General features: G+C 43.5%; 2 protein-coding genes across 14 annotated transcripts in view; one reads left to right on the top strand and one right to left on the bottom strand.

Annotated features, from left to right (window-relative positions):
* The window catches only part of LOC106750827, a 35748-nt gene continuing 8862 nt past the window's right edge, over nt 1-26886 (top strand). Inside the window, exons 1-6 of one of the 12 annotated variants that reach the window (XM_014631474.1) lie at nt 1-357; nt 6476-7217; nt 7719-7861; nt 7915-8074; nt 9092-9326; nt 9954-10060. In XM_014631474.1, coding sequence (XP_014486960.1) covers nt 6931-7217; nt 7719-7861; nt 7915-8074; nt 9092-9326; nt 9954-10060 — 932 coding nt within the window. In that variant the 5' untranslated portion in view covers nt 1-357; nt 6476-6930. Of the gene's footprint in view, nt 358-2325; nt 7218-7718; nt 7862-7914; nt 8075-9091; nt 9327-9953; nt 10061-26886 lie in introns of those variants that run through there. The other 11 variants (XM_014631448.1, XM_014631458.1, XM_014631468.1 and 8 more) reach the window with 11 other exon arrangements.
* Nucleotides 11983-14551, bottom strand: LOC106750881 (prolyl 3-hydroxylase OGFOD1). Of its 2 annotated transcripts, XM_014631507.1 has the most exons (3): nt 14390-14551; nt 14130-14279; nt 11983-13930 (listed from the first exon to the last, which is right to left on the bottom strand). In XM_014631507.1, the coding sequence occupies exon 3, from the start codon at nt 13856-13858 to the stop codon at nt 12203-12205; it is 1656 nt and encodes a 551-aa protein (XP_014486993.1). In that variant the 5' UTR covers nt 13859-13930; nt 14130-14279; nt 14390-14551; the 3' UTR covers nt 11983-12202. The 2 variants fall into 2 exon arrangements, with proteins under 2 accessions (XP_014486993.1, XP_014486989.1); XM_014631503.1 differs by having other exon boundaries at nt 11983-14279.

The following is a 26886-nucleotide window of genomic DNA, read 5'->3' on the forward strand; positions in this document are numbered from 1 at the left end:
TGGGCGTCATCATATTCATTCACCTCTGCAGTATTTATCGCGAGATAAAAAGAGAACGACGCTTTCAGCGTACGAGCGAGCTGGACGAATGCAACTCAGGTGCAACGACCGTATCGTACATCTCAATTGTCCCTAGACGAAAGAGTTGCAATGGGAACGGATTCGAGGGAGCATGCGTTCATTCGGTTAACACGCCGTTAGCGAAGGCGCTTCGCGACGCAGCGCGCAGGCCCCGCGAAGCCGGGAGGGGCGCGGGAGAGCGTAGGGATTTTCTCGACGCATCCTCGATGTGCAGTAGTCGCCAGCATCCCGCGTGTGGTCGCGATCGAAGTACCAGGGGCGAGAGGGGGCGAAGAGGTGCCCATTCTGATCTTTTTATTTCTCTCCTCTCTCTCTCTCTCTCTCTTATTTGCTCGCTCTCCTCTCTGACAATTTCTCTGATAATTTCATCCTGCAACGTATCGCCGTGTTCGCCCTTCCGTGAGGAAAGAAGGAAACACAAAAAAACGCGCCCTGCCCGCGGCAATCTCCCTCTCTCTCTCTCTTCTTCTCTAGAGAGAGAGAGAGAGAGAGAGAAGACGGCGTGTCTCGCGACCGTCTTATAAATAGAGCGGTGCACCTCGGAGGACCCTTCCGCGCGCGTATCCCTCGGAGTGACCCCTGGGAAGCCGCTCCGCAGCGGGACCCGACGGACAAGTGCGTCGTCCATACCGTAGGCGGCACCGGTGGACGTCGCGATGAGAGAAGCGTCGTCGACGTTTCTTCCGCGCGTTTCGCGCGCAATCGACGTAACCGAGAGCAGCCCTTCGGCAAGAGAGACTCCGTTCCTTCGCAAGTATCGGCATGCGCGACGCTCGGCATCGAGCGCGCGACGTAGCGTAGAAAGGGCGTAAAGCGGAGTCTACGGTGAGAATTTCAGAAATTTACCAATCATTATTGATTTTTCTTCTAGAATTCGGCTGTGATTGGTCAATTTCTTTCTCACGCCTTAAATTCTCATTGTAGACTCCGCTTAATCCGCGCGCGTATCAAGTATCTGAAAAGCCGCCCCTGCAACGTAAATGTTATCACGCCTGCGTTCTTCGTCGCGATTCTTCGCCTCGTCAAGCCCCGACTTATTTTTTTCTCCTTCCCTCCCTCACGATGCCGTCGCATCGACAATCCTCGAGAATAGGCCGACACGTTGAATTATCTCCGGCGGATTACCGCGATCTCGACGCGAGTGCAAGGACCAATGTCCGAGATTTCACTGAGGTCGATTAGACCTTAATCGGAGTTTGCAGGAAACGGTCGGGTTGTAGTTTAATCGACGGTGGTGAAATTAGATGCATGTTTTTTTCCCCGAGATAAGATAAAAAGTACCTGAATTATTAAACCTAGACATTCTCATTATTTTCACCTTTAAATGATATGAATATTTAAACTTTCAACATAGAATATGTATATAGAAAAAAATTAATCAGTGATAGGTATTCTCATATATATAAGAATATTATAATACTTTTAGAAGATTGTTAGTCCTGAATTGAATGCAAGTAATACTTGCATCAGTACAAATGAAGATTATAACATTCTTCCTTATATATGAGAATATCTATTCTTGGTGAATTCTTCTTCCGTGTATATATTTATGGTTGAAAATTTAGATATTCGTAGTTAAAGTCCAGATTTCGTTCGGGAGCTTTGGCGTCGCGATTTAATAAGCGCCGGGTAACGGGACCACATGGGTCCCTCCCGTAATATACGATTCGTATAATCGACGAAGAATGTAGTATATTAGGGACGCGCGTTCGCACCGTTTCCACACACGTAGAGCTCGTTGGAGCGTGCGCCCCGCTGGACGGCGAGGCGAAATGACGCGTCAAAGCGGACCGAGAAAAGCGCGCGGATGCACGTCACAGCGATTTAAAGGCTTATCACTCCTGCCGCCGCGTAATTCAATAGCAACCGCTTTTCGTGTCGTTTCCCAACGGGATCCGCCGACGGTCGCGGTCCTTCCCCGCCAAAAGAACAGAAAATGACGTCTTTTATCTGGGCGACGATCATGTAATTTTTTTGTAAGACGAAAACGTGAAAAATGAACATTTTAATTGTTATTAAATTATAAAACTTTTCATAAATTCACGCTGGAAGATTAATAACTTCCTGGGGAATCGATGAATCTTCTTCTCTAACGTGAATTTATGAAAAATTATCTAATTTGAAAACATTTGGAATATGTTCATTTCACATAATATTATATTATAAAAATATTCTTAGAATATTAGAAAAAGTAATAATATAGAAAAATATGTATAAATAAAATAATTTTTTTTAGTACAAAACGTATTTTTTCAGAAAATTATTTCGACTTTATTTTAAATGATATTACGCGGTTATAGGGAATTACTTAAATGAAACTATCGACTAAAAATGAATGAAACATCGTTCGCCACCCAACATGAAGCATCGTCGAAAGGTCATGAGAAGCGTCTCATTTGCCGCGCTTGATCGTCTTTTCGAGCTTACAATCCTCTCGACACTGTGATGCCCGCTAAAGCGTGACGCTCGCGGACCGTGCACAGGTAGCCGCGCTTTAATTACTCATTTTTCTTCGCCGCTCCAAAAAGCCAGCGATGTGTAATAGAGCCGGGAGGATATGCAATAGGGTCTCGGTGGGGCTTTACGCGCGCTGCCGGAGCGAGCGCGCGCAGTGAATCTCCGCGTTGCGCGGAGCGCAGACGTGTCGCGTGCTTTTCTAAGCCCGAGAGTTTGTGAAATTCGGACAATCGACTCGCTGCTTTAGTCAGCGATAGTAACGTCGACCGACGCGGCGGTCGCTAAGCTAACTACTCGTTTCGAGCGCGCAAAGTTCGCTGATTCGGTGGAATTTTGGTTCCGCACGGGACTGACACTAAAAATAGACGGGCGAGCAACAGGGTCGTTATCGATCATCTCTCTTGAGATTCCGCGTGATAAGGCGAACTGATAAGAGCGCGACGCAGTCTTTTGAAATCTTCGAAACCACGTCGGATTGCACGGCGCAATAATCCCGACATATTATCGCAACCGAAAATGCAGCCTCGCGTTTCAATTCATTAGTGATATCAGGAGAAAAATATCGATCGAGACGTTTATTACGATATCGAGGTAATCTAATAAAAAATTATTATTTAACACGCGTGTCAAGTGAGCGGTATAAATACCCGGTGTTGGAAGAACCTGTCTTTACCTGTGCCGTTGGTACTGTCAAATGCGCGAGCAACGTGCAATAACAAACTCGTTTCTTCACGCTGTGCTGCGCCTCGCGCTCTGACGGAGCCGCGCAGTCGAGAGACTTCTGCGTAATTGTTTCTGGCGAAAAATATTACGGTTTCATCGTGAAAATTCGGCCAGGCTTCTCTGCGCGTCTTTGCAACGTTAAATGTCGTCGTGTTCTGAGATGTTTGTTTATGCAAAGGGTATTATGTGCTTATAAAGATTAGATGGGTAAAAAGTATAAATCTTTATCGTATTAATGGTATCTTCAGCTGAAGGGTTTAGAATCTCTGAATTGAGCGGTCAGCGCGACATTTAAGGTATTATGGACGAAGTAATATCTGAGATTTCTTATGAAGAAACGTGCAAATACTGGAACTCAACACCGAGTGCATACCAACTTAGCTTATTTTTCGTCATTTTTAGTGAATATCAACTAGAATGCTAAAATTGTGTTTGAGCTGAATTTTATTTTTAACGCATTTTCTCAATTAAATTTAAAACTGAAATTTTCTTTCCTGAAATAAGCTAACTTTTTAAATTAAATTTTAATTAGACCCCGTGTGGTATTCACAGTCAGATGTTGTAAGCGACGCATGCCAATAAACTTCTAGCTTTTACGTAAAAGATACTTCAAAAATTACTCGTCAGTAGAACTATTATATAGTGCTTCGCTTAGAGAAAAAACAAATTGAGAAACTTTGAAACAGAATTAATAAAGCTCGTCACGTGTCGGCACGTACAATCACGCGTTACACAGTAGATTCCACACACGACTTTTCAGGCATTCTCCGCGCCGTCCATTACAAACGTTCGATTCAACGTCGCCATCAAACGCGGGGAAAAGCTCGCCTGCCTCTCTTTCACACCGTATCGTTGCGACGATGATGCAATTACCAATCTCGATTTCGCGAGAGAAGTCAATCGGATCGGAAGAATTTTGCGCTCGGAAATCTGAGAAATGCCGTTGGGAGCTAATTAACTAAGAGATCGAACGAGTAAGAGAGTCGATCAAAAGGGACACCCTCTCGCTCTTCGAGCGCGAAACATTTTTTCATGCAAATGTGACTCGTAAAACAAATTCGTGGAATTCCGCGATCTCATTTATCCTGAGACGAGTCGGCCGCGTTCGAGGAATGCTCTCGCCGGTATTGACTTTGCGGTAGAGCAATTTGCATTCGCGCGACGGGAAAAAACGCGGAAGCGCATTCCGCAGCGCCCGCACCGGTGTAATTCCGCTCGCGATATTGCGCGTGCGTCGCCGCAGTTGGCGCGAATAATTAAGCGACCCGATTCGACGACTTTTTCCTCGATCATAGAGAAATCCCACGATTCGTTCATGTCAAAGTGGAGGATTTTCTGCGGAATTTTTTTTCTCTTTCTTTCATTTTATTTCTTTTTTTTCTAATTCTTTATTTCTTTTTTCTATCATTTTTCTTTTAAATCTACTTCTATAACTGATTTATAATAACTTTAATTATCTATATATATATATGCACATGCTGCGGTAACTCGATGACTCGAACTCATCAATATGCTTACCGCTCTTATGTATATTTCAAGTCTTTAGAGAGCTTGTCCTAGGACTACAATAAATGCTTTTATCTCTCTCTCTCTCTCTCTACTTTCGTTCCCTTTCTTTCCTACGTGTGTCGTCCTCGCGGTTAAATTTAGCTCCTTAACACGCGATTTTAGAGCACACCTCTGACCTTTCCTGAATATGTATATCATGGAATTTCTATAGAACGCGGCAGAAAGGACGGGAACGAGAAATTGGCACAGGTGGAGATTACATTGCGAGCGGTTGCCCCGAAAGGTCAGGCGACAACATTTCCGAATAGTTGTCTCAAGTTCGCCGAGAACGTTCGATTAACGAAAACGCGGGGATTAAATCAAGCCGCGTCTGCGCGCCGCAACACCTCGTTCGATAATGAACCGTCGATCTTCGAAAATCCGTCCGACCGCGAGAAGTGATCCGAAAATGAGGGCGAAGTCGCGTCGCGTCTACGTTGGGACGTCTCGCCCATGATGAAATTAATTTATTTCGCAATTAAACGGAATGAAAACTCGGGAGCGTCTGAAAACGCGCGAAGTACGAGTATACTACGTGCGAACAAGGGGACACCGTTAATTCGATCGGCACCGATTGACTCGCGTTGCGATTCGGGTCGAACGGACGTCGTTACGTTGCGTCGGGAAGTGCTCGGTGCTTAGATAAACAGAAGAAATGAACGGAGGAGAGAGAGGAGGCGAAACGTTTATCCGTGTGGTAAGAGCTGTAGTGAGATATAATGAAAGGAATAAGAAACACACACAAGGAATGCAATATAGAAAATTAGGAATAAGATATTATAAATACGCAATGGAGTAAAAAATAAGAGCGTTTTAAAACAAGATCATCATTTTTACTATTTTTTAATGAATCTCTGCTGTCATCATTAACACTTTTATCATTTCCTTGATACCTATCGATTGATTCAAACTGACTTTGAATCCTTGTAGAATTAAAGGTTCAACATAGAGCCAAAATTTCGGCTTGGAAAACCTTTCATCCGACAAATAAATTTTTAAATATTTTTTTCTCAGTATATTGTGAATTGTCTATATGTCGAAATTTCATTCCTGGCTCTTAATTTCCCGCCTTTAATTCCTTGCTCCTCATTCCTTTCATTGTGTTTTAGCCCTAATTGTTGTTCCTAATTGTAGTCCTATCATTCGGTTTCTTCAATCGAGGAACAATATATGCGAACACAGTGATTAAACCGCGCGTCAACACATCCGCAAGTTCTCGCAAAAGTCGCGAAAAATTCGCAGGCTGTCCTGTGATTTTTCTTTTCTACTTTTCGTGAAAATAGGAGAATATCTCTCTCTCTTTCTGCGCTGAAAGGAGGATCAATGTCGCGAGCATCAGTTTCACGCAGCGTGCGTTAGCGCGCATTATCTCGTCTTATTAATTGCAGTGTGACGTGTGCGAGTTTTTCATTGAAATAAATCAAGCCGAGAGAGGCGCGAAGTAACCTTGCCGCGAGCGAGTGCTCACGTGATCGTCCTTTTCTCGCCGAGGAGTCGAGACGCGCAACTTTTTATTCTCATCGAAGTGGCTCAGACGATGAGAGAGAGAGAGAGAGAGAGAGCAAAGTGGCGTAACGCGCGAACATGAATTCGAATGGCAAATTTCAAAAGTGCCGGGGAAGATCTCGCGACACGATCTAAGTAGCCTCGATTTTTCACCGGACAGCGGGCGTGTGCACGCGCGCGGACAATTCAATTAGGAGCGCGCGGAGGCGGAGTGCACGCGATCGCTCCGAGAGATAATTACGTCGCAGTCCTACGTGGGATGAATGAACGTGACCCGCGCATTTTTCCCTTCCTCCCGGGTCGCGACGCAGGGCGAGAGGGAGGGAGAAGGAGGAAGCGCCGAGAGAGAAGAAACGGACCGAAAGTGCGTGCGCGCTCGAGCGGAACGCGACGTCGCGCGATAAAGCCATAAACCCGTTGTGATATCGAACACCAAAGAGCGCACGTGGATCGTGGGTGCAACTCCTCTCATCATACAAGATAATTCCCTTTTCTACGCGACACCGTAGTTTTCCAATTTTACACGAGAGACTTTGCGGCGCGGGTGTATAGTGACGTATTTTTCTCTCTCGTGAACGAGAGGCGATAAGTGCGAAGATATGACGAGGGATCGTTATGATGGACGCGCGGAGAGAGAGAGATACCCGGACGGGATCGACTGATTCGAGAACCGAGCGTCGATCTCCCATCCTCGCCATGGAGCGCAGAGGCGGAGAGGCGCGACCGAAGATCGAGATCGTGCGCGTCTCGTCCATCGAACGAAGCAACTTCCGGCCGTTGGACGGGGTGCAGCTGCGCGCGACTTACAGCCACGTGCGCATGGGGACTTACTGTCCGGAACCGGAAGCCAAGCTGGCCGAGAACAAGCCGCCGATCGAACAGCAAGCGCGACGCTTCAAGAAGTGAGTATGCTTCGGGGACATCCTGTGTTGACATCGATAAGCCTTCGACAGACGGATGCTGAGCCGGGAAACAATTTTTCATATAACATTTTATATATTTTATACACAATTATATATAATTATATACGAAACATTTTTTCCCGGATGGTCAATCAGAAAAAGTTTACAACACTTTTCTCCCGGTGAGCTTCGCAACGCATCCAATAGGAAAATGTGTCTCCCTAGAATTACTAAAAAAAAAAACGAATTCTCCCACTGGATACGTTCCGAAACTCGTGCGAAAAAAATTTCTTTTCTGTGACTGACCATTTTTTATCGCGATAAGGGAATCGCGGCTGAGATAAGAATTTCGCCGAACGATCGATCGATAGCGTCGGTAAGTTCCCTTTATCTCGCTTTACATCGTATTTTAGCGATAACTCGGAAACTTGCTGTTAGCTGATGATACATAGGTGTGCGCGAAACATGATTACAGAGCTGAGAAATAACGCTTTTTTACAGAAACTTGGGACCAGTATCAAGACTGCTGAGACGTCGTCATCAGGCGACATGCCTTGCCACCAAATCCTGTGATAACATTTATAGCGTGAATAGAAATAGTAATTCCCTGGATTGGAGGGTCGGCCAGGGCGCTAATGAGCAAGGTAATCCATTCGCAATCAAATTCACGGCCATGATAAATCGGGTTCCTTTGCAGGTTTGCAAGCCAGACAGAGCAGCAGCCTGGACTGGAGGGTTGGACGCTCCGTCACTTTCGGTTCCAACAGGCTTCACTGGCGGGACGCGACGCGGAGCGCCGAGCAGCTTTCCCGGAGCGCGCCTCTCACTTCCGATCATCTTCAGACGCCGAGCGCGAGGTATGCTTCAAAGTCGCTCGAATAATTTACGATAAGCGCATTTCGCGCGGAAGACGAAACGAAATTCACCGACGGAGAGAAGGGATCATCGCCGCGGCTGATGCGTAGGAGGACGTTGCATTGGAAACAGTCGTTAATTTAGCAAAAAGAAAGGAAAGGCGCGATGTTAAATTCGCGCGCGAGAAGATGAGGGATAAATTGATTACGGCGGTGATGGAGAACAATTAACGAAGACCGCCCGTGCTATAGGCAGCTTTCGTTCGACACAGTTTCGCCACTTATAGGCGCGGCTGAATTCCTCGTCAGAATTTCATGAGATGAGACACGATCGATGGATGACGTGACGAAGATATTGTGCACAGGGAAAAAGGATTGGTCGAATTGACGCGAATGAATCGAACGAAGGAAACTACTTCGTATAGATTAAATTCGATTATTAAGGAAATTCTCTTCGGTCAAAACGCATTCATTGTCATCACATTAAATCAATTAAACATTTTTCACCAAGTCGTAACGCTGTTCATTCGTCAAATCGGTCATGGGAGCGATTTAACTGTCGAAAGAGAAAAGCGAATTTTTTGGAAAAGTAACAAAATAGTGAGTCAACTTTCAAAGAAGTAATAATTTGTACGTTGACTCGCTCTCATCATAGATCATTGAGAATTCAGCAGAAGTCGGCGCTCAACACGCGCCGGGCTAATTTTACGCTATTTGTCATCCACGCCACGTGGTGACCCATCCTGAGCCAAATTTGATTCGTCAAACAACGCGTGTCTCACAATAATGATCACTTCATATTTCACTTTGAAGCTAAACGAACGGAACGTATTAATGATTATTGCTTCTATAATTGGGGTATTCTTCTAGATCTTTATCAAGGATTCAAAAGTGTACTTTATTAGTGCGTCGGCTTTTACTGACTAATGCCGCTATTTTCCAATCTTGATCTCCAAAGGATGAGAGAGATAGGCTGGCACGAATATCGTACAGGATATGAACGCAACAATATTACCTTAGATCGAAACTCGTGTCGTTGCTGAGGCGACTTTCTCCGCGCCTGTCCCGTCCCGGAAGCAAAGGCTCCCTGCAATCGTCACCGACGATTTGTCCCTGGGTCCAAGTCGAATATTCGACGGAATCGATCGAGGGCGGCAGGCGGGAGGAGTCGCAGGAGAGCGACGCCAGCTTCCAGCAGGAGCTGCAACTGAATGAGCTGCGGAAACGAATGGCCGGGATCGCCTCCACATCGCAGGTAGACCAGAGCAGAGATCCCTCCGTCGTTCGCGATAATCGACTAACGTCTAATTACGAGCTCGTTGTGAGTTAATCGAATGTTAGTCGAGACGGACCGTTAACCCGACAAATATGTAAACACACGGTACGATTGATCAATTTAGATCGAATGCTAAACATGTCTTTCCGCAAATTGAAGCATACGCGATGTACGTTATTAACTAAATAAATTTTTCTTTCCCTTAACAGTTATAGTAGTAAAATTATAAAACCAAGCAGCCAATCACAGAGTTTAGTTAAAGTCATCCTTAACGCTCTATCATGCATCTAGAATAAGAACGCTGCGAGTTGAGTTTACGTTTCGGCATGCCACCGACCTTAGGAGCGTAACACTTTGAAAAACATAAACAGTGAGATATTACCGAACGAACAAACCAACTTATTCTCGATGCAGCCAGGGGCTCTCGAGCAGCGATCGCACGATTACTTAAAGAATGTCCGATGAAGTCACGGAACCGTATTGTATAGGTGCGCCCGTTAATAGTTTCCGGCGTGATCGCTCGAAATAGAAGACGTTCGCGCAGACAAAGTTCCCCGGCGACGAAATCACAACGCTGATATGCTAAAACGGCCTGTCTCGTGTTAGGTCACCGCGAAGGCCGTCAAGGATGGCGCGGAACAGCACAGCCTGCCACGACCCAGGATCCAAGTGCAGGAGCCCGAACCTGAGTATAATCATCACGTTCGCAAAGCGTAAGCCTCGCTTTTCTTTCTATATTTCTTTTTCCCGATCCCTTTCCCTGCACGAATTGCAAAACCTTAGGACCGGTGTTGATTTTGCGTGGAATGCTATTCGAAGCGTGCGAATCACGCGTTTTCCCACAATACACACGTGTTTTGAGTTGCGTGTTCAGTTTCCTTCCTCCTACTACACGCATCACTTACATTCGAGGATGGCCGAGAGAAAAGTTTCCGATGTAGCAGGTAACAACAACGACGTACGCGCGAAGTACCGAGGTTTGCTCAATAAGAGCGTGACCGACAGAACTTTCAAACTATTAAAAAATTAAAAAAAATTATATATATATACAATCAACACTTTTAACCTATTTCAAACCGGGCTGCAAAAATATTGAGATCTATGGGATCCAAGTACCGTTTTAGAGTAAAAAGTGGAACTCTAGAGAAGTCAAAAAATGTAAAATCAGAATTTTCCGACCGGCCGTTTTCTTCCCAGAAAATAGTCGGAACATCTACCTTGAGTGACATCTGGCGTACACTTGGTGAATTATAACAGGAATCATTATTTTCAACCATTTGAACTTTAAGTAACATCATTATTTTTGTCAATTTTTTTTTGTTACTATTTTTAATTAATTAGTTGAAAAAATAAAACAATGAATTAAAAAGGTATATGTTGCAAGGTTATTTTCCACCTCCACTTATCGCCGAAGATGAGTAATGACTTTATTTTCCGGAAAGCAAAAGTCGAAACTGTATTTCAGTAACAAGGCCAGAATCTATCTTTATTATCTACCTTTATTATAGACAAACAAAGTTTTAAAGATAAGTAAATTTGCCGTTCCTAGGAATGAAGAAACAAAATGAATTAAGTCACTCAATCACCGCCGTTGTCGGTTTATTGTCTAACATCTTCGAAGCGTACTTTCTATTAATTTTACAGCATATTTTCGAGATAAAGATCGCCATATTGAACAAATCTATTTCATCATATACATTTTTTCCACGCAATTTCATCTTCATTAATATTCAGACATTTTCAATTGAACTTACGTCTAATGACTATGATAGCTAGTTTAGCGTTTCAACGTTATATTTTTTCTTCCATTGGGAGCAAAGACTCCAATGTTTTGGGTCGTTGTCTTCTTGAAAGATCCAATCTTTACTTCGAACCACTTTTTAGCAAATGGTATTAATGCTCACTGATAAATTCTGACTAATCTCTTGGCACTGAAATTCTCGGTACGGTAGACGAACTAGATCACAGAGAAAATCGGATCAATATAAACTTCGAGACTTTCTGTTTCAAACGTTTTATCGTGCCAGTTATCTCTGTGCGCTTCTCCCACACTCGTTTGAAAAAAACTAACGACACTGTCTCAAAGCTTATATCGATTCGGTTTATTCTATACTCCGACGTTAAATACGTCGTTCTCTCAGCAAAAGGCAAATAATAACTTTCTGTACAATGCGTTCTTTTACCTGCTCGTTCAAAAGTTCTCGACGTTTTCCAACAGAAATTTGTCTTATCAGACAGACTGTATGTTGAAACTTCTCTCTCAGGCTTTCCTCTTTGGACACGACCCTCCGCTACTCACGACTTGGGCAAGAACGTTTGCTGTAACTCTCGCGAGTGAAACGAAGGATTCTTTCACACCATGTATATAGCGCATCCAATAAACGAATGTCTACGTTCCTACGTTATGATCTTGAAACTCGAGCGAAATCTCGAAGTCTTCGCGTGTTTGCGAAACGCTTGCATATTTGAATTTTAAGAATTTCTTAATATAGAGAACTTGATATTACTGTTGCTCTATTCGCATATTTTCTCTCGGAAATACCGCTTAAGTTTGCTGACGTGCACGCGTGTAGCTTTCGCGTTTGCCACGCGAGACCACCGCAAATACCGGTTGAATTCTTTTAATATACAAATATTACACGACGTATACATACGATTTATTTGCAAAGTAAATATTAATTTTCTATGACACGACAAAGCATATTTATCGTATTTATTGTAACGACACAAATTAGTGAGATCATTAATTCGAAACATTCCCGAGATGCATCTCATGTCACGAGTTATTTCTTATGATCTCCATCACGATCAATATACCGCTGAAGTTCGGCAGTCTATTTCTGTCAGGCATGCGACTACTGGTGGTACGTGCATATTAAATTGTAGAAATAACCTTTGCAGTAATGATTGACGTAATGATGAACACGACAGATACTCGGTGATTTGTAGACCAGGCAAAGGTGATTGTCCTTCATCGGGACGTGAACCAATTCGCCGTTCGGCTCGAGGGGATCCACATAATCTATCACATCCTTGAGTTCTTTCTTGTCGCTGGTATGAAACTGTATTATCAGGTCAAGCTCACCAGACTCCTCGGAGTTTTCCTTGTCTCCTTCAACCTCCTCCCCGTCTTCTTTCTCTTCCCCCTCCTTCTTATCAGCGCTGTCATCCGAGTCCATGCTACTCGGCTCGCTCTCCATAGAATACGAAGAATCGTCGGAGGATTCCAGACGGGCTACCTTCGATTCGTTCGGAGACTGTGTGCCCAACTTCCTCTTCTGGCTTCTCAATGTGACGCGCTTGGTATTATCGATTTCATTGTCGGTCGACGACACCGCTGATTCGTTCTCGTTAGCGTTCGTAGAATCCGTTCTATCAACTATCAATGTGTAGCAGCCCTGCGACCATCTTTGCAATTCTATCGTCATCTTGGGCTTCATTGACTCGTCGTCGGGCGACAAATCGAGCTCCGTGTAGTCCTTGAGCTGTTTAAAGAAAGAGATAGACTTAAATATATTGTAGAATTCTTTCAAGAGGTACGGCAAGGTCTGCTCGTCGGCCACCTCGTAGCGACGTTCATCCGCAGGGCCGACTATTCGCCATTGGATATCCTGCGAAGTCAAATCGGCAGAGATCGCTTCGTACAGGTCTTGTTTCAAGAAGCCCTGAAGAAGTATGTAGGAATTATCTTCGACTATTTCCTGAATCTGCCGGGCGATGGTGGAAGTCAGATAATTCTCCGATATCCAAAGATCCAAGTCTACTGTCTCTTCGTTCGGTTCAATGAAATCCATAGTCTGTATAGGCCTAGGCGGCCTATGGGCATTCCTCTTGGGACCGTGAAACCAGCCGTTAATCGACCATCTTATCTTTTTCTTAGCCATAATCTCGGCTACTTGATGGTAGGAGTTATCTACGACTTCGAAGAAAACGAAGGAATTGTATTCCGGCACTATTGATCTCACCACGTCTCTCGGGCAACCGTTCTCGTCCGTGTCGAAAAGATCCAAAGCACCTCCGTCCTCGACAGACCACTCGTCCATCAGGTACAATATGAAAGCTATTCTTCTGTCCTGCAAGTTATCATCGTGGCACAACAAATGATCCGTGTCGAAGTACATAGAGCCTGACATCGAGAGCTTCTCATTTAGTGTGATGCCTGTGTTCCGCTTCATCCACAGCGCCACATCGTCCCGAAAGACGTCACGTAGCTCATTCACGTACTCACTTTCGATGATGCTCAGATCGACTGTCTGCTTGAACTGGTAGAGATCGACGACTTTGCGCTTAAATTTCATATTTAACAGCTCCTCCCTCACTTTCTGCAGGAAGTCCTCGTCCCTTACGAAGTTTGATATTTTGCAGATTCTGAAGGGTTTCGTCATGAACTCGATATCGGTGGTTTTCAAGTCACTGAAGCTGTGCCAGTGTTTCGAGAATGTCTCTTGAAACTTACTGCAGATCACATGTTTGGAGAGAAGTGAATGTTCGTCTGGCTGTGTGTCAGCCATACTTTCTCCGTAACACCTGTAGTCGTGTCCCTCAATTCAATCTCCTTTCGATCTTCTTCTTACACAGCAGTCCTACTTGGTTCAAAGCAAACACATTATCGCTATGCTCTAGGGAATTCTCTCAACTACAAATCTTTTCTCCTTTTGGTGCAAGAATCATGTTTTATTCCCTGCGGCTCTGGTCGAATGTGTAGACTCACAATGCTGTGACCATTCTTCTCTGACAGTTTTCGAGAATAATATACGATTGTCAAATATATCAAAAGCATACCATTAACCTCTCGAGTCGTCAATTCGTCAGCACGGGTCCTAGGCGATGTTTCCTCTCGTCGCGACAATTTCGACGTCGTGATGTTCCGTTGTGTTCATCGAATAGTCGCTGTGTGGGGTCCACGTGGTTGGTCGTGCCACATGTAGTGCTCTGCAAAGAAGATCCCATTGGTTGTTTAATAACCGTTTAATACTGACATGACATGAAGTGGCGCCGGTGATATCGGACGTACGTATTTAAGACGTACGCGTCGCACTTACCGTGAAATTGATGACGATGCCTGAATTTCGAGAAGCACACTTCGCGACACTCAGTCACTGACTGATCCGTGCTACTAACCTTGCGGAAAACATCCATCCAATCAGTTACGCGCGTTCTCGACGCCCCCGGCAAACAATATATCGGGTCTAAACGTCGCGGAATATAACTTTCACCTCTACGAGATTAATTAATTCATCTGGAACATATACGCTTAAAGATGACCATTGTATGAAATGTTATAAATATGGAGTAAATAAGTGTTGAGGTATACGTGATAACGCTGCCTTAACGTTTATCGGGTCAAGGGACATTTGGGTTTTTCGAGGTAACATTTTTTGTAACACTTGCATGCAACATTTCTGTATTTTTGTGTTAATTTCATACAAGATGAATATGTTGAAAAGTGCCGTAAATATTATGTCAAGAATTAATATAAAATTAACACGTCAATCGACACACTGAAGTAATGTTATTTCAACACTCCCGGATATCGACTCAACACAAAATATTGAGGCAACACAATAAGTTAAATCAGCACGAGGGTATAGATTTTAGCAAATATTTTTGTACGATCTTACGTGTCGTTTCATCGATATCGCCGAAATGATCGCACGTACGTTCCCTTCAAAGTTCGCGCGCGATGGGCTGGCGCGGACCGCCAGACGTCGTTGGCGCCGCGGTCACAGGCAACATGGCGGGCGCGTGTCGCGTTTGACGGGTGCCGTTGTGGTTCCATCTCGAGCGCAAAGCGGTGCGTGCGGTGCATCCGGCCTTGCCGCGGGGACACGTCATCCTGGAGCGTCGAGGAGCGCGCTTGAATCGTGAGTAAATAAATATCATTTCCGCATAACTGCGTTATGACAAGCCTTTCGCGTTACACGGCAGCAACGATTTCGCTCGATCCCTTCTTCCCCCGGCGATTCCCTCTCTCTCCCTCTCAATTCGCATTTCTGCACGTCGCTTATCCGATCGCGAGGGTGGGGTCCTTCCGCAGCCACGGCCAGGTAAACACGCGCTCCAGGACACACGGTGTCCCCGGGGAAAGACAAAGAGAGAGAGAGAGATAGCTCTCGTCAGTGTCCTCTCGCTGCTGTTGGTGGGTTCCGCTCGCCCAGGATCGTCGATCGCGCGGGCGTTCGCAGGTATATTTTCACACATTCGGGAAATTTCAAGTTGTTACAACGAGAGACAACCGGTTTCAAGTATAAAGGACACCTGAGTTCCCGGCTGTGATACAAAATGTCCTTAGTTGAAATTTCTCCTTCGCAGAGGTTACAATTTTGTTTACGCGTGTCGAGCGGCAGGTGTTTGTCTGCGTCCGTTGTCGCGAGAGAGATATTCGGCGAGGCCGGCGATCACCGACGGTCTGTTCAGTCAGCGTGTCGCCTTTTACGGACGCGCGTTCTCGCGGAGTTACTCGTTCCATACGACAGTCACTTGCCGAACGCAAGTCACCGATCGATGACTCGCCGAAGAGAACGACCAGAAGGAGGCGATCATTATACTCCGGCGTAGTCAGACGGCTCTCTCTCTCTGGCTTGTGGGATTATATCCGACCGGCCTTGAATCGTGCTGACGACTTTCCTCGCGACCTCTCCGGTTATCCTCTCGCGAGGAACGGCACATCGAATTTTGAAACTCCTTCGCGAACGTGTCGGCATTCTGCGGTTCTTCTGCTTCCACCTGGTCTCCTCCCCTCTTTCTCTTTGGGCCCCTTTTGCCGTGCGCGATATCGTCCAAGATAGTCGCGGAGAGCAGCTTAACGTCGCATATTGAACTAGTAGTCGCTACGTTTTTCCCCCAATTCGCAGATTGCGCGACTACTATTGATCAGCGCGCGCGCGCGTGTGTGTTTGTGTGTGTGCACACCTTCGGCGCCGTTTTTCTTATAGTCCGTTCTGATACCCCGCGTACGGCGACGTCCACCGTCGCTGTGGTGAAAATTCGAGATCGATTCATTAGTTCGTTTCTCAGGACACTTCCGGCTGTGATATTTTTATATATCTTCCACATGATCTTGAATTTTCAAATCGAGGATTCTTCAGCCCGCAGGTGAGAGACAACAGTTGTCGCGGCTATATCGTATATTTCCGCATCGAAAATCCGAGCTTCTCTCGAGAGCCCCGAGTTTGTGCAAAGAGATCGTGAAGTGCAAGTTATAACTCAGCCAATCGAGAGCAACGTGATCCCGTGATCGAGGTCGTCCGATTGGTCGAATTCTAATCAGCAATTTGCGATCCTCACAACACGTCCGTGCGACGAGGGCTTTTAAATCAGTCCTCACAGGAGCGTAGCGCTTGACACGTTGAATGTCGCAGCAATGGTAGTGTCATCGGTTGTGTATAAAATGTCATTAATTGCGTCTGCCAGATTGGCCACGTGAAAAATTTCGTGGGATTTTCCGAAATAATTCTGAATTCTAGTTGCGAAATGTAAGTATTTGCATTTAACACACTTGCGTGCTATAAAGTATATACATGAAGAAAAATATTTTGCTGGCGTAGTAAATTGCTATGACAACGAAAAATTTGACTGCAAAAAGATTTGTGCAGAATATTATAACAACATATATATGTAACTTTACCGTTAACACTATAGTAACACTTACTATAAAATTGGTTTTCCTGACTGTGATTCTTTCACTATGATGCTTATAATTACAAATACCAAATGTTTTTCTTTTAATAATGTGGTTTTGCAACAATGGCAAAATTATTCTTCCTCCTATGTGCATGGGAAAGTCTGAGAAGATTTATATGCGAGAAAGAGAAAGGGGAGCCAACGAAACAAACCGAAAGATACGTATATTCCGAATCACGTTTATTCACCGTATCTTCAGTATAATTCAATTATCGGCGAGGTTTTTGCACAATCGGCGGAAATTAGCGCGGCAATCAACGTGTCGGAGATGATGATCGACGCGTCGTTGGGAAAAAGAACGCTCTCGCGATAGAAGAGGGGAGGGATTCCTAATCGGTAATCGCATTTGCCACGATGAGGTGGGTCATTATCCTTTCTCCCCTGGTCCCTCGTCGACGGAACACTCCTCCGAGCGAGTGGCGAGTTTAATGATTGCGCCACTTTGCTCGCTGAACTGTCAGTCGCGCCGTTAAAGCGTCGTTGAAGTTCGCGGTATGTCGATTAATGCGACCGTACGCGCGAACCGTTACGCGCGTCTCGCGAGTACGCGGAGGAAGTGAGATATACAACCACGCACGCGTACACACGACTGTATTATTTATTCGTCCTTTTTCGCTCGGTTAGCGGTGTGGACTCAGCGATTTCCAGTGGTGACGATACGGTCGATATTGCCGTTTCTCGGCTCGAATTCGCCGATTAAGACCGGCTGTTTATTATTCAACGCGTTACCCGCTCATCACTTCCCTTGTTTTGTGATGAATCGTTGAGCAGACGTCGATCAATCTGCTCTTTCGATTCCGGTTCTCGACAGACGGGATCTGTCTTACTTTCTGATCTCGCAGGCGTTAATTCGCTTGTTATGAGATTGTATCGAGAAGTTTAACCCTTTACGGTTAATCCAACAGATGTGTGAAATTGGCATCTGATACACGAAGGAAAATTAATGTCAAAATTCAAACCTCGTATTTTCATATATACGAGAGTAGTCTGAAAAGTTTTGAGCCTCAAATGAAAATGGCGTTACTCGTCAAAATCATTTTGGTACTACAATCGTACAGGCTTTGAAAAATATTTGCGAAAATTTCAGCCATTTTGGACGCTCAGTTGTTTGACAGTCGTTTGTGTCAATCGATTTCAGTATATTTTTCTTTACTTCTGAAGAAGATCTTCAGAAATAAGCCATTTTTTTTTTTTTTATATAAAGTACAGTCTATCGCTTTCTGTGCGTTCATTAGCTCATAAAAAATAATTAATTCCTTATTACCTGTAAATTGCAAATTTTGCAAGATGGTACATGACTTTTCTGCTTAGTTTAACACGTTCTACTTTCATACGAGCGCTTGGCAAAAAGACGTCCTGTATAAGCAAGAAGATATAAAATCGTATGAAGATAGTTTTTACATCAAAATATTTCATATAGATTCCATTAAAAATGTCATATTCTTGTTATTCAAGAATCAGTTTTATATTGATATCTTCAAATTCATACAATAGAAGGATCTTAAAGTCTACTCATCTCTTCGGAGCAGTCGCGTCGGCTCGCAAGTCCGCACTTATTTATTGTGTAACGGTGGTGCCATTAACCGCACCGAGGGTTACCCCGGTGACCCTGTTAGCGTTTATTTCTTCGCCAGCTCGCATTGTGTCGATCATGTCGACGACGCGCTTCGCGTATAAGAGGCAAGGATAACTTCCTGCCCTCTCCCCCCTCTCCCCCCAACGCGCAATGCAGCTGATTTTACGTACGCACTCCCGCCAATATCCAGAACGTAACAGGTTCTTTTATGGTGCCCCCTCCTTCCTCCCTTCGTCAGCTTTCCGCCTCCTCGCATAATTTATCGCTTTCGCGTATGTGGGCGAACGCGTGCGCGCTAGAAAGCACGAGAGGCCGTCCCGTGCTCTCCCTTTTTCGGAAATCCGTTTCCCTTTTCCCCCTTTTTTTTGCCGTCGCGATGTGCCACAAGAGGAAGGGGGCAGATTCGCAACCGTACGTCTCTTTCCCGGGGCATCCTATCATTGTCCTTCCTACGAGCGTTCATCGGGTACGAGAGGCGAGAACGCGTCTCTGTGGAAATTCGTTTCATAACGTTGTACCATTTAAAAATGAAAAAAGGAAGAGGGACAATCGATCGTGAGTTGCTCCGGAATAGCGGACGCGATTTATTTCGCGTCTGCATTCCGGAACGTCACGCACGCACGCTGAATTGCACACTATTGGGACATGAGGCGCAGAAGCGCGAAAATTCTGGCACACTATTACAAGCATGCGATACCGCGGAGAGAAAGATATATATATATATATTTTAATGAATGTTAACGAATCATCCCGCATTGTCGCTCACTTGACAAACACGCTCGTATTGCACTGTCTTTAATATTGGGTCGAATCATAAATAACCGCCGACGAAGATACTGCGAATATATCGATTCTTTGCCGGATACTCGTGGAAAGAATCGCCCAGTCGCCCCCATCAATTGGGGGAATGCGAGTCATTATTGATAATGACGAATATACACATATGCTCTGTCGTGAAATATTTCGTACGAAGATAGATTAAGAGCAAAATGGGAAAAGAGAGGGAGAGAGAGAGAGAGAGAGAGGCGAAAGTTATTTATGATTCGAGTTAATATTGCCGTACAGAGAAAAAAATTTCTATGGATTTAATAAAATTTCTTTCATTGAAACAAATTTGTCTTTTGGAATGGAACAAACAAATGTTTGATTCAACAAACAGGATTGTTTGGTTTCTCAAATAATAAATATTTTGACGTTAAACATGACACATTTTTTTTATATTTTCATCTAAACATTACAATAATTACCACAAACGATTTGAAATAAGTAACACTATATATGTTAGAAAAAAATTACAGAACTTTTCTTTTTTAGTGGAACAATATTTAATGTATAATGAAATATTTTTTTATTGAAAAATATTATTTCTTCTAAATAATGTTAGCTTTTTTTATCAAACAACATAGTTTAGTGAAACAACAATATTTTAATTCAAACGAAATGATAATACGACATTTGATATTAAAAATAAAATGATATTTGATATTAAATTTTGCTGTTCGTACTAAACAAACCCAAGTCAAATAAACGTATGCCAAAGAAATCTTTTTCTCGATATATATATTATAGAGCAACACCGATAAAAGGGCAAACGTACACAATTGCGCACATATAATGTGACACTATAGAACGGCACAGATGTACACAATCTCACGCATATTTACCCGTTTTATATGTCACATACCAGTCGTAAGGAAATAAAAAAAACTTTATGCGCTACTTTGACCAAAGATATGGATAGAGATGTACATAACAACGTATTCATTAAATATGCCTCGTGCGTGCTTACATTATAACATAATTCTTAATTGAAATACTAAACTTACCAGAATTCAGAATATATTTAATACTTATGATGAAGTTATGATAAACTTGCGGATATATATTTGAAACAAATAATATTCATTTGAATTCAGTACATATTTTTTTATGTATATTTTTCAAGTACAATTTCCACTCAAGTCGTCAATTTTCTTCGATCATCAGCAAATTAAAAAGCACGCGCCCGTTTTGCACTCCGATCGGTCGCGTTTTCCTCGGCGAAATATGCTCGCGATCTACTCCAGTCTCGCACGATCTTTCTTCGACAGAGAGAATAATTGCCGAGGCTCATTGTGAGTCAACGACGACATTGGAATGTTTTTCGTCGGCGTCGCGCATTCGCGATTCGTCCGACGTTCGTCGCCGCGCAGGACGTCGGCTTCATTTTTATTCATATACGTTGAGTCATGTGGATAAAAGCGATGTATGTTCAACGTACACTTCCTTCACTTCTGTCTCGTCTAAAAGAAAGGACGTAGAAAGAAGCCGATCGATTTGTGTCGAGAAAAGCGTGTGATTCTACTTGGAAAAACTAAAGCCGACCTTGAAGCCTTCGAAACGATCCATCATGCGAACAAACGCATTTCGCGCAGCTAGTCGCATACACAGAGGAAAACATTTATTTGGATTTAATAAAATCTTCTTTAATATAATAAGCATATTTGTCTTTTTGGAATGAAGCAAACAAACGAATGTTTGATTCAACAAACAAGGTTGCTTTCTCAAACAATAAATATCTTTATGTCAAATAACATATTTCTTTTGTATTTTCATCCAAATATTACGCTAATTGTTACAAGCAATAAATTATTTGAAAAAAGTAACATGTTAAAAAAATATTAAAGAACTTCTTTATTTCAGTGGAACAATATTTAATATATTATGAAATCAATTTCTTTTTATTGTGGGAGCCAAATATTATTTCCTCTAAATAATATTGTTTATATATATATTTTTTTTTTTATTTTACCAAACAACATGATTCACTCTGAAGTAAAACAACATTTTTTAAAATCGCGACATTCACTCAGTCGCGTCAGCGAGCTTCGCTCTAATCACATGGAAAAGACTTCGCGAAGAGGGTCTCCTTCTAATCACATGGAAAAGCTCAAACACTGAATAAACCAGAATTTTTGGCGGATCGCCAAATTGCGCACCGGGAAATTTCTCGTGCTCGCGACTGAACATCGTCGCTCGTTGTCCGTGACATCCGAACGTCGCACGTCGTTCCCAGAGCAGGACGCACCGGCCGGAAGAGTCGTTTGCATAGTTACTTCCGCAGGACCGTTATTGCAGCTTCGGCATAAGAACTCGCATCGCAGCCGATCGACGACGTCCGAAATTCGCGTCGGGTCAATTGAATCGAGGGTGGGAGAGAAGTCATATCTTGGAGAGAGAGAGAGAGGGAGACAGACGTCTCTTGATTTAGCTGACACAATTTTTCTCAGACGATCGTCGTTCCCCTCGTTCTTCTTCGCCGCCTCTCCTTTGGCTTGTCGTGCAAAGAGAGAGAATAGTTGAAATGTCACTCTGCTTTATTTTCGTTTATATATAGACGCGGGAGAGTTCACCCGGTGTCACTTACCCCTGAATACTGGCGACGCCCGTCCTCCGATGATTTTCAGAAGGTGGAGTGGAATTCCTCATCGGCGGGAAATCTCATCGTCACGAGCCCGTGACTCGCTTCCGCTGCGAGAAGCGTACTTCGCGGTATTTTTTTGCAAACGCTTGCGTTCTCTTCGTCGGAGACATGACGGAAAACCAACGTCTCTCAACATATATTCGAAACGGCGCGCGTCTAGTCGCGACATACAAGGGCTCTATTTTCGGTTGGTCTCCCCACAATTTACCGTTCATTTCGTAACTTAATATACCTTGCGAGCTCTCGACCGAGACGTTCGGCTCCATATTCACGCGACAACGAGTGAACGTTCGCTCGAGGACGTTCGCCGAGCGTCCGGAAATTATTGCGTGATAATGGAGCGAGTACCGTTTCTTCTCTTTTTCTAAAGAATTTCTCTTATTTCACCGAAATAATTTATTATTACCACCGGTCGAGATCTCTTGATTTCGCTCCGCTTTTCCGCGCGGCGGACTCGCAGAAATAAACGTTTTCCCGGCTTCGCTGCGAGTGCGGGAAACCTCGTGTCAATGTACTCGCTGACGAGACAAGCCGAGAAACCATGGAGAACAAACGGCACTTTGCGTCCAGATCACGCACGACAGAACTGCTTCCCGATCTGTGCCGATTACGACGTACACAATATGTACGAGTCGTCGATTAGTTAACTCCACTCGACCGACTTGAACGGGACTGTTTTTCGGCGTAGAAAATAAAGCGATCAAGATTAATGATACAATAAAGATCGCGGTATTGATTTCAACGCGGCGTTTGTTCGCTTCGTTCCCGATGATAAATCCAAAAGATTGGACGCGTTTCGACTGCTTCAGGTCGGGTCAGGTCATTAGAGTTCGCGCGTGAGAGAAGCCGCTGACATCCCGGGATGCTGGGTGCCGGAGCGGAGAAAAGCCGCGGGCTTCTTCCTCATCGACGACATCCCGGGCCTTGTCGGTTTCGATTACTGAGCCCGTAAATTTTCAGCCGACTGCGCACTAAAATAGAATAATGACGAGAGAGAGAGAGAGAGAGAGAGAAACCCTTGCTTCTTCCGGAAGATCTCGGAGAACGTCATCGGCTTGTCTCGCGAGCGTCTGTTTGCGGGAATCATCTTGGGTAAAATAAGCGTGTCCTCACCGTTCGCTGCATTATCCTCGAAATGGATAAAACACACACATTTTTCCATCTATTATGTTTCTATACTAAATACTTAAATATAATATTTAGGTAGTTTAAAAAACTTTTACATTTATTGCAAACTAACATTAAATTCCATTAAAAATCTACTACTGTATTAGCTGTTATTTTGAGTTTAGGACAAAAAATGTATTACATTTGAAATTCATCATCAGCATCAACTCCCCTATATAAACTTCTATTTATTTTTTTTTGTTTTTGGCATTTTAGGACTATTCGAGTGGCAGGTTAATTGTTGCTCTTGCAGGATTTTATTCTATTGTAAACCGAAAAATAATTTTCTCACAAGATCGCCGGAATGTTCGCGACCGTCCCTTCTCACAAGCGATCTTCAAGATCCGACTGAAGAGGCTTTGTTCGAGATTCGAAGTGTGGTCGTAAATTCAATTTCTTCGTCGCGAATTCGCGATTCGTTCTATTCGAAAGATATTCGTATTGGGGATCGCCGCGCTTTTTCCCTCGGAGGAAGTTGTCATGTCGAGTCGCTGAGAAGGTGTCAGACAGACGTTGTACAACCCCACATGGAAAGAGAAACTATTACGCAGGCCATAAAAGTGCTTACGGATTAACGGTCCGTAAAAGACTACGATGACAGAACGGTGGCTTACACACCACTTATCCGCTCGTCCGTACGTAAAATCGAAACTGTACAAGTTCTTCCTCTTCGATTTCCGGTCGTTTCGGAAGACTGAAGATCCGCATCACCTTCTAATACAACTTTCCTAGAGGTATTTGCCTAGAGGCAGTATGCCATGTGAAAACTAGAAAATCGAAAAATGTTTACTAAACCGGAATGCTTAATGTCGTTCGCGAGAAATGGAAATTTGGTTTCCTTCAATGAAAACTCGTTTGGTTGATCATCGTCAGATAGATTCAGCCGAACTCGAGGCGCGTGCCGGGCACGTGTACATCCCCTTCAACAAATCCGTGCCGCCCTTCGTTCACGCGTAAAGAGCGAGAGAAGCGGCACCAGTGTGCCATCGTGGTTTTTTGAGTGTTCCAAAAATACCCTCGACTCGGGGGAGAGAGAAGAAGAACGGGCGCGGTAAAGGCGATTCGATGAGCAGGAGAAAAGAGAGGAGAGCGAGAAGGAGGATGCGCCGCGGAGAAAGAGAGAGAACGCGCCAGTCCTCCGTGACTATTCATCCGAGAAACGTGCTCTCGCGAGCACCGCGGCCGCGACAAAGGGCACGGCAAAAGGAAAAAAAGATTCCTCTGTCGCGCGACGAGAATAAGTAAATCGGCGAGACCGGAGGAGATACACTCTTTCCGATCGACTTGGCTGCGAGCACATAGCTCGCAACAGTTGTAAAAAGGAAGTGTCGGTAACGTAATTCTATCGGAAGGAAAGAGAAGGGTGAGGGAGAAGGAGATATTGTCATTTCCAGTTTGCGCATGGCGCTTCGCTGTAAATCCAAAGAAGAGAGAGAGAGAGAGAGAGAGAGAAAGTTGTAAAAAAAGAAGATCGTTTCTGCAGCAGAATAGAGATCAGATGAAAAGTCGATGATGAGAAATGAAAATTCGACGATGAAAAGTGATATCTCTGTTACCGTGACTGAGAACGTTTGTTCGAACATTCAGCTACATTAAGGTAGTAGTAGCATGAAATGAGTTATTTTTTTTTTTNTATAGATTTAAGTGTGACCTAATTATTGGCGCAATTAGAAAACGAACCATCCGAAAAGCTTAGATATTCACAACCTAAGTAGAACAAAAAATTATATAGAAGTCAAGATGTGATATCAAGCTGATGTATTTATGCAACTTTGTTTTATTTTTGAAACTGAAATTTGACACTTTTTATATGTGTTCCTTGTTTTTATTTTTAATTTCTTCTAAACATTTAATGAGAAACTACTATGATATTAAGGACTGATATAGCAATTATAAATTATTATAAGTAGGAAAATTTTAGAATTGTTGGTCATTTTATTTTGAAGATGCGGTATAAAATTCATAACTTATAGTAATACTCTAAATACATATACACTTAAACACTGTACACCTCTTTCTATATTTAACTTAAACACTTATAATACTCCTTTCTATTATCTGTACATCTCTATTAGATCAATTAATAATAGCATTAATAAGAAAAATAAAAAAAATAGTATTTTTGTAATATTGTGTACATATGTCTACCTCAACTTCGTTTCAAATTAACATTTATCGTTTAGAATGTATCATAATGAAATAAATGTATAGGAACGTAATTTTATTTAATAAATACTAGAGTGGCCACCTTGATGGGCCACTCAGAGCTACAACTACCTTAAAGCGAGGCAACTGAAGCAACGATTGACTGAGTAGAAACCTCCTACAGGAATTTTCCGGTTCCTACAGTCGGATTTTCGTCTGGTCTCCGTGCAACGGAAAATTCAGTTACACCAACGGAATTGTATTATATGTATGTAAAGATGAGCAAATGACCACGCTCGGTATCATGTTTCGATAACGCGAGCGGAACCGATGCGCGTGCAATATCATCCCCTATGACAGTCGCGGATCATCATCCTCCGATCGATACATCGCGAATCGGTCGCGATTGCAATTCGAGGTAAGACGCGCGAGTGAAGATGCCTTTGAAAATTGAAAGCGGCACTTACACGGTGAATCCGGTGGTGAAAAAGAATATCTCAAAGTTCCTCCTCTGGAAACATTGGCGGCGCAGGTAGGCAGAGAAAGAAGAGAAAGAAAGGCATTTGCATATGTGTGAAGTTTCCAGGTGATGAAAAATTAACATCCTATTAATACGTGGCACGAACGCTTGTTTATACGTTTCACGATTAAGACGCGAATAGGTCCCATCGAGACATTAACGGCACAATGCCACGCGATAAATGTGTAATTAAGATTCCTGATTGCAGTTATTAGCAAGTCACAACGTCGGAAACGAGAAATCGTGTGAAATTTTTTCTCCCGCCGGAACGAGCTAGTTTCTTCGCGCACGCGCGCGCCACCGTTCTGAGATGTCTGAAGCAAATTTTTTCAATCCTAAAGTCGAACCATTTTTTCATACGTTGTGTTTTCAATGATTGGAACCACCGAAAGGTTTATTGCTGCAAACACGTTTACGTGAACAAGATACCGAGTCGAAATTTGAGTTCCGCATTAAGTCTATTAGTTGTACATTAAGTCTTCAAGTGAAGAAAACGGAAGTAATTTCCCAATTGTAGCATCGAAGGAGTACTAATAGAGCTTTTTTGATGTTACAAAGGGAATTTAAACCTTCCGGGGGGATTTTAAATTCTATATTAAGTCTTTAAATGCAGAAAATGGAAATAATTCCCCATAATTGTAGCATCAAAGCAGCATAATAGAAGACTTATTGAAGACTTAATGCAGAGCCAAATAAAGACTTTATGTAGAAGTAAAATTTCGATTCGAGTATCTCGTATTGAAAAGTGGATTTTTTAAAGGTCAGGTTCACGAAAATCACACATATGCGCGCACACACGCGCTTATCATCAGCACTCGCGAACGAGCATGATTAGTCCACCTTGCACACTTTAATGCTGTTTGGTCGCACACCTGCACACCCTGTATGCACCTTAACCGTTAACTTGCAATTATGTCAGCGCCGATTTCTGCATCGTAAACGACATTGTACAACTCTACCTACCTACCTACCTACCTACCTACCT

The sequence above is a fragment of the Dinoponera quadriceps genome, unplaced genomic scaffold, assembly GCF_001313825.1.
Source record: "Dinoponera quadriceps isolate SergipeBrazil2010 unplaced genomic scaffold, ASM131382v1 scaffold46, whole genome shotgun sequence".
NCBI classification, from domain to species: Eukaryota; Metazoa; Arthropoda; class Insecta; order Hymenoptera; family Formicidae; genus Dinoponera; species Dinoponera quadriceps.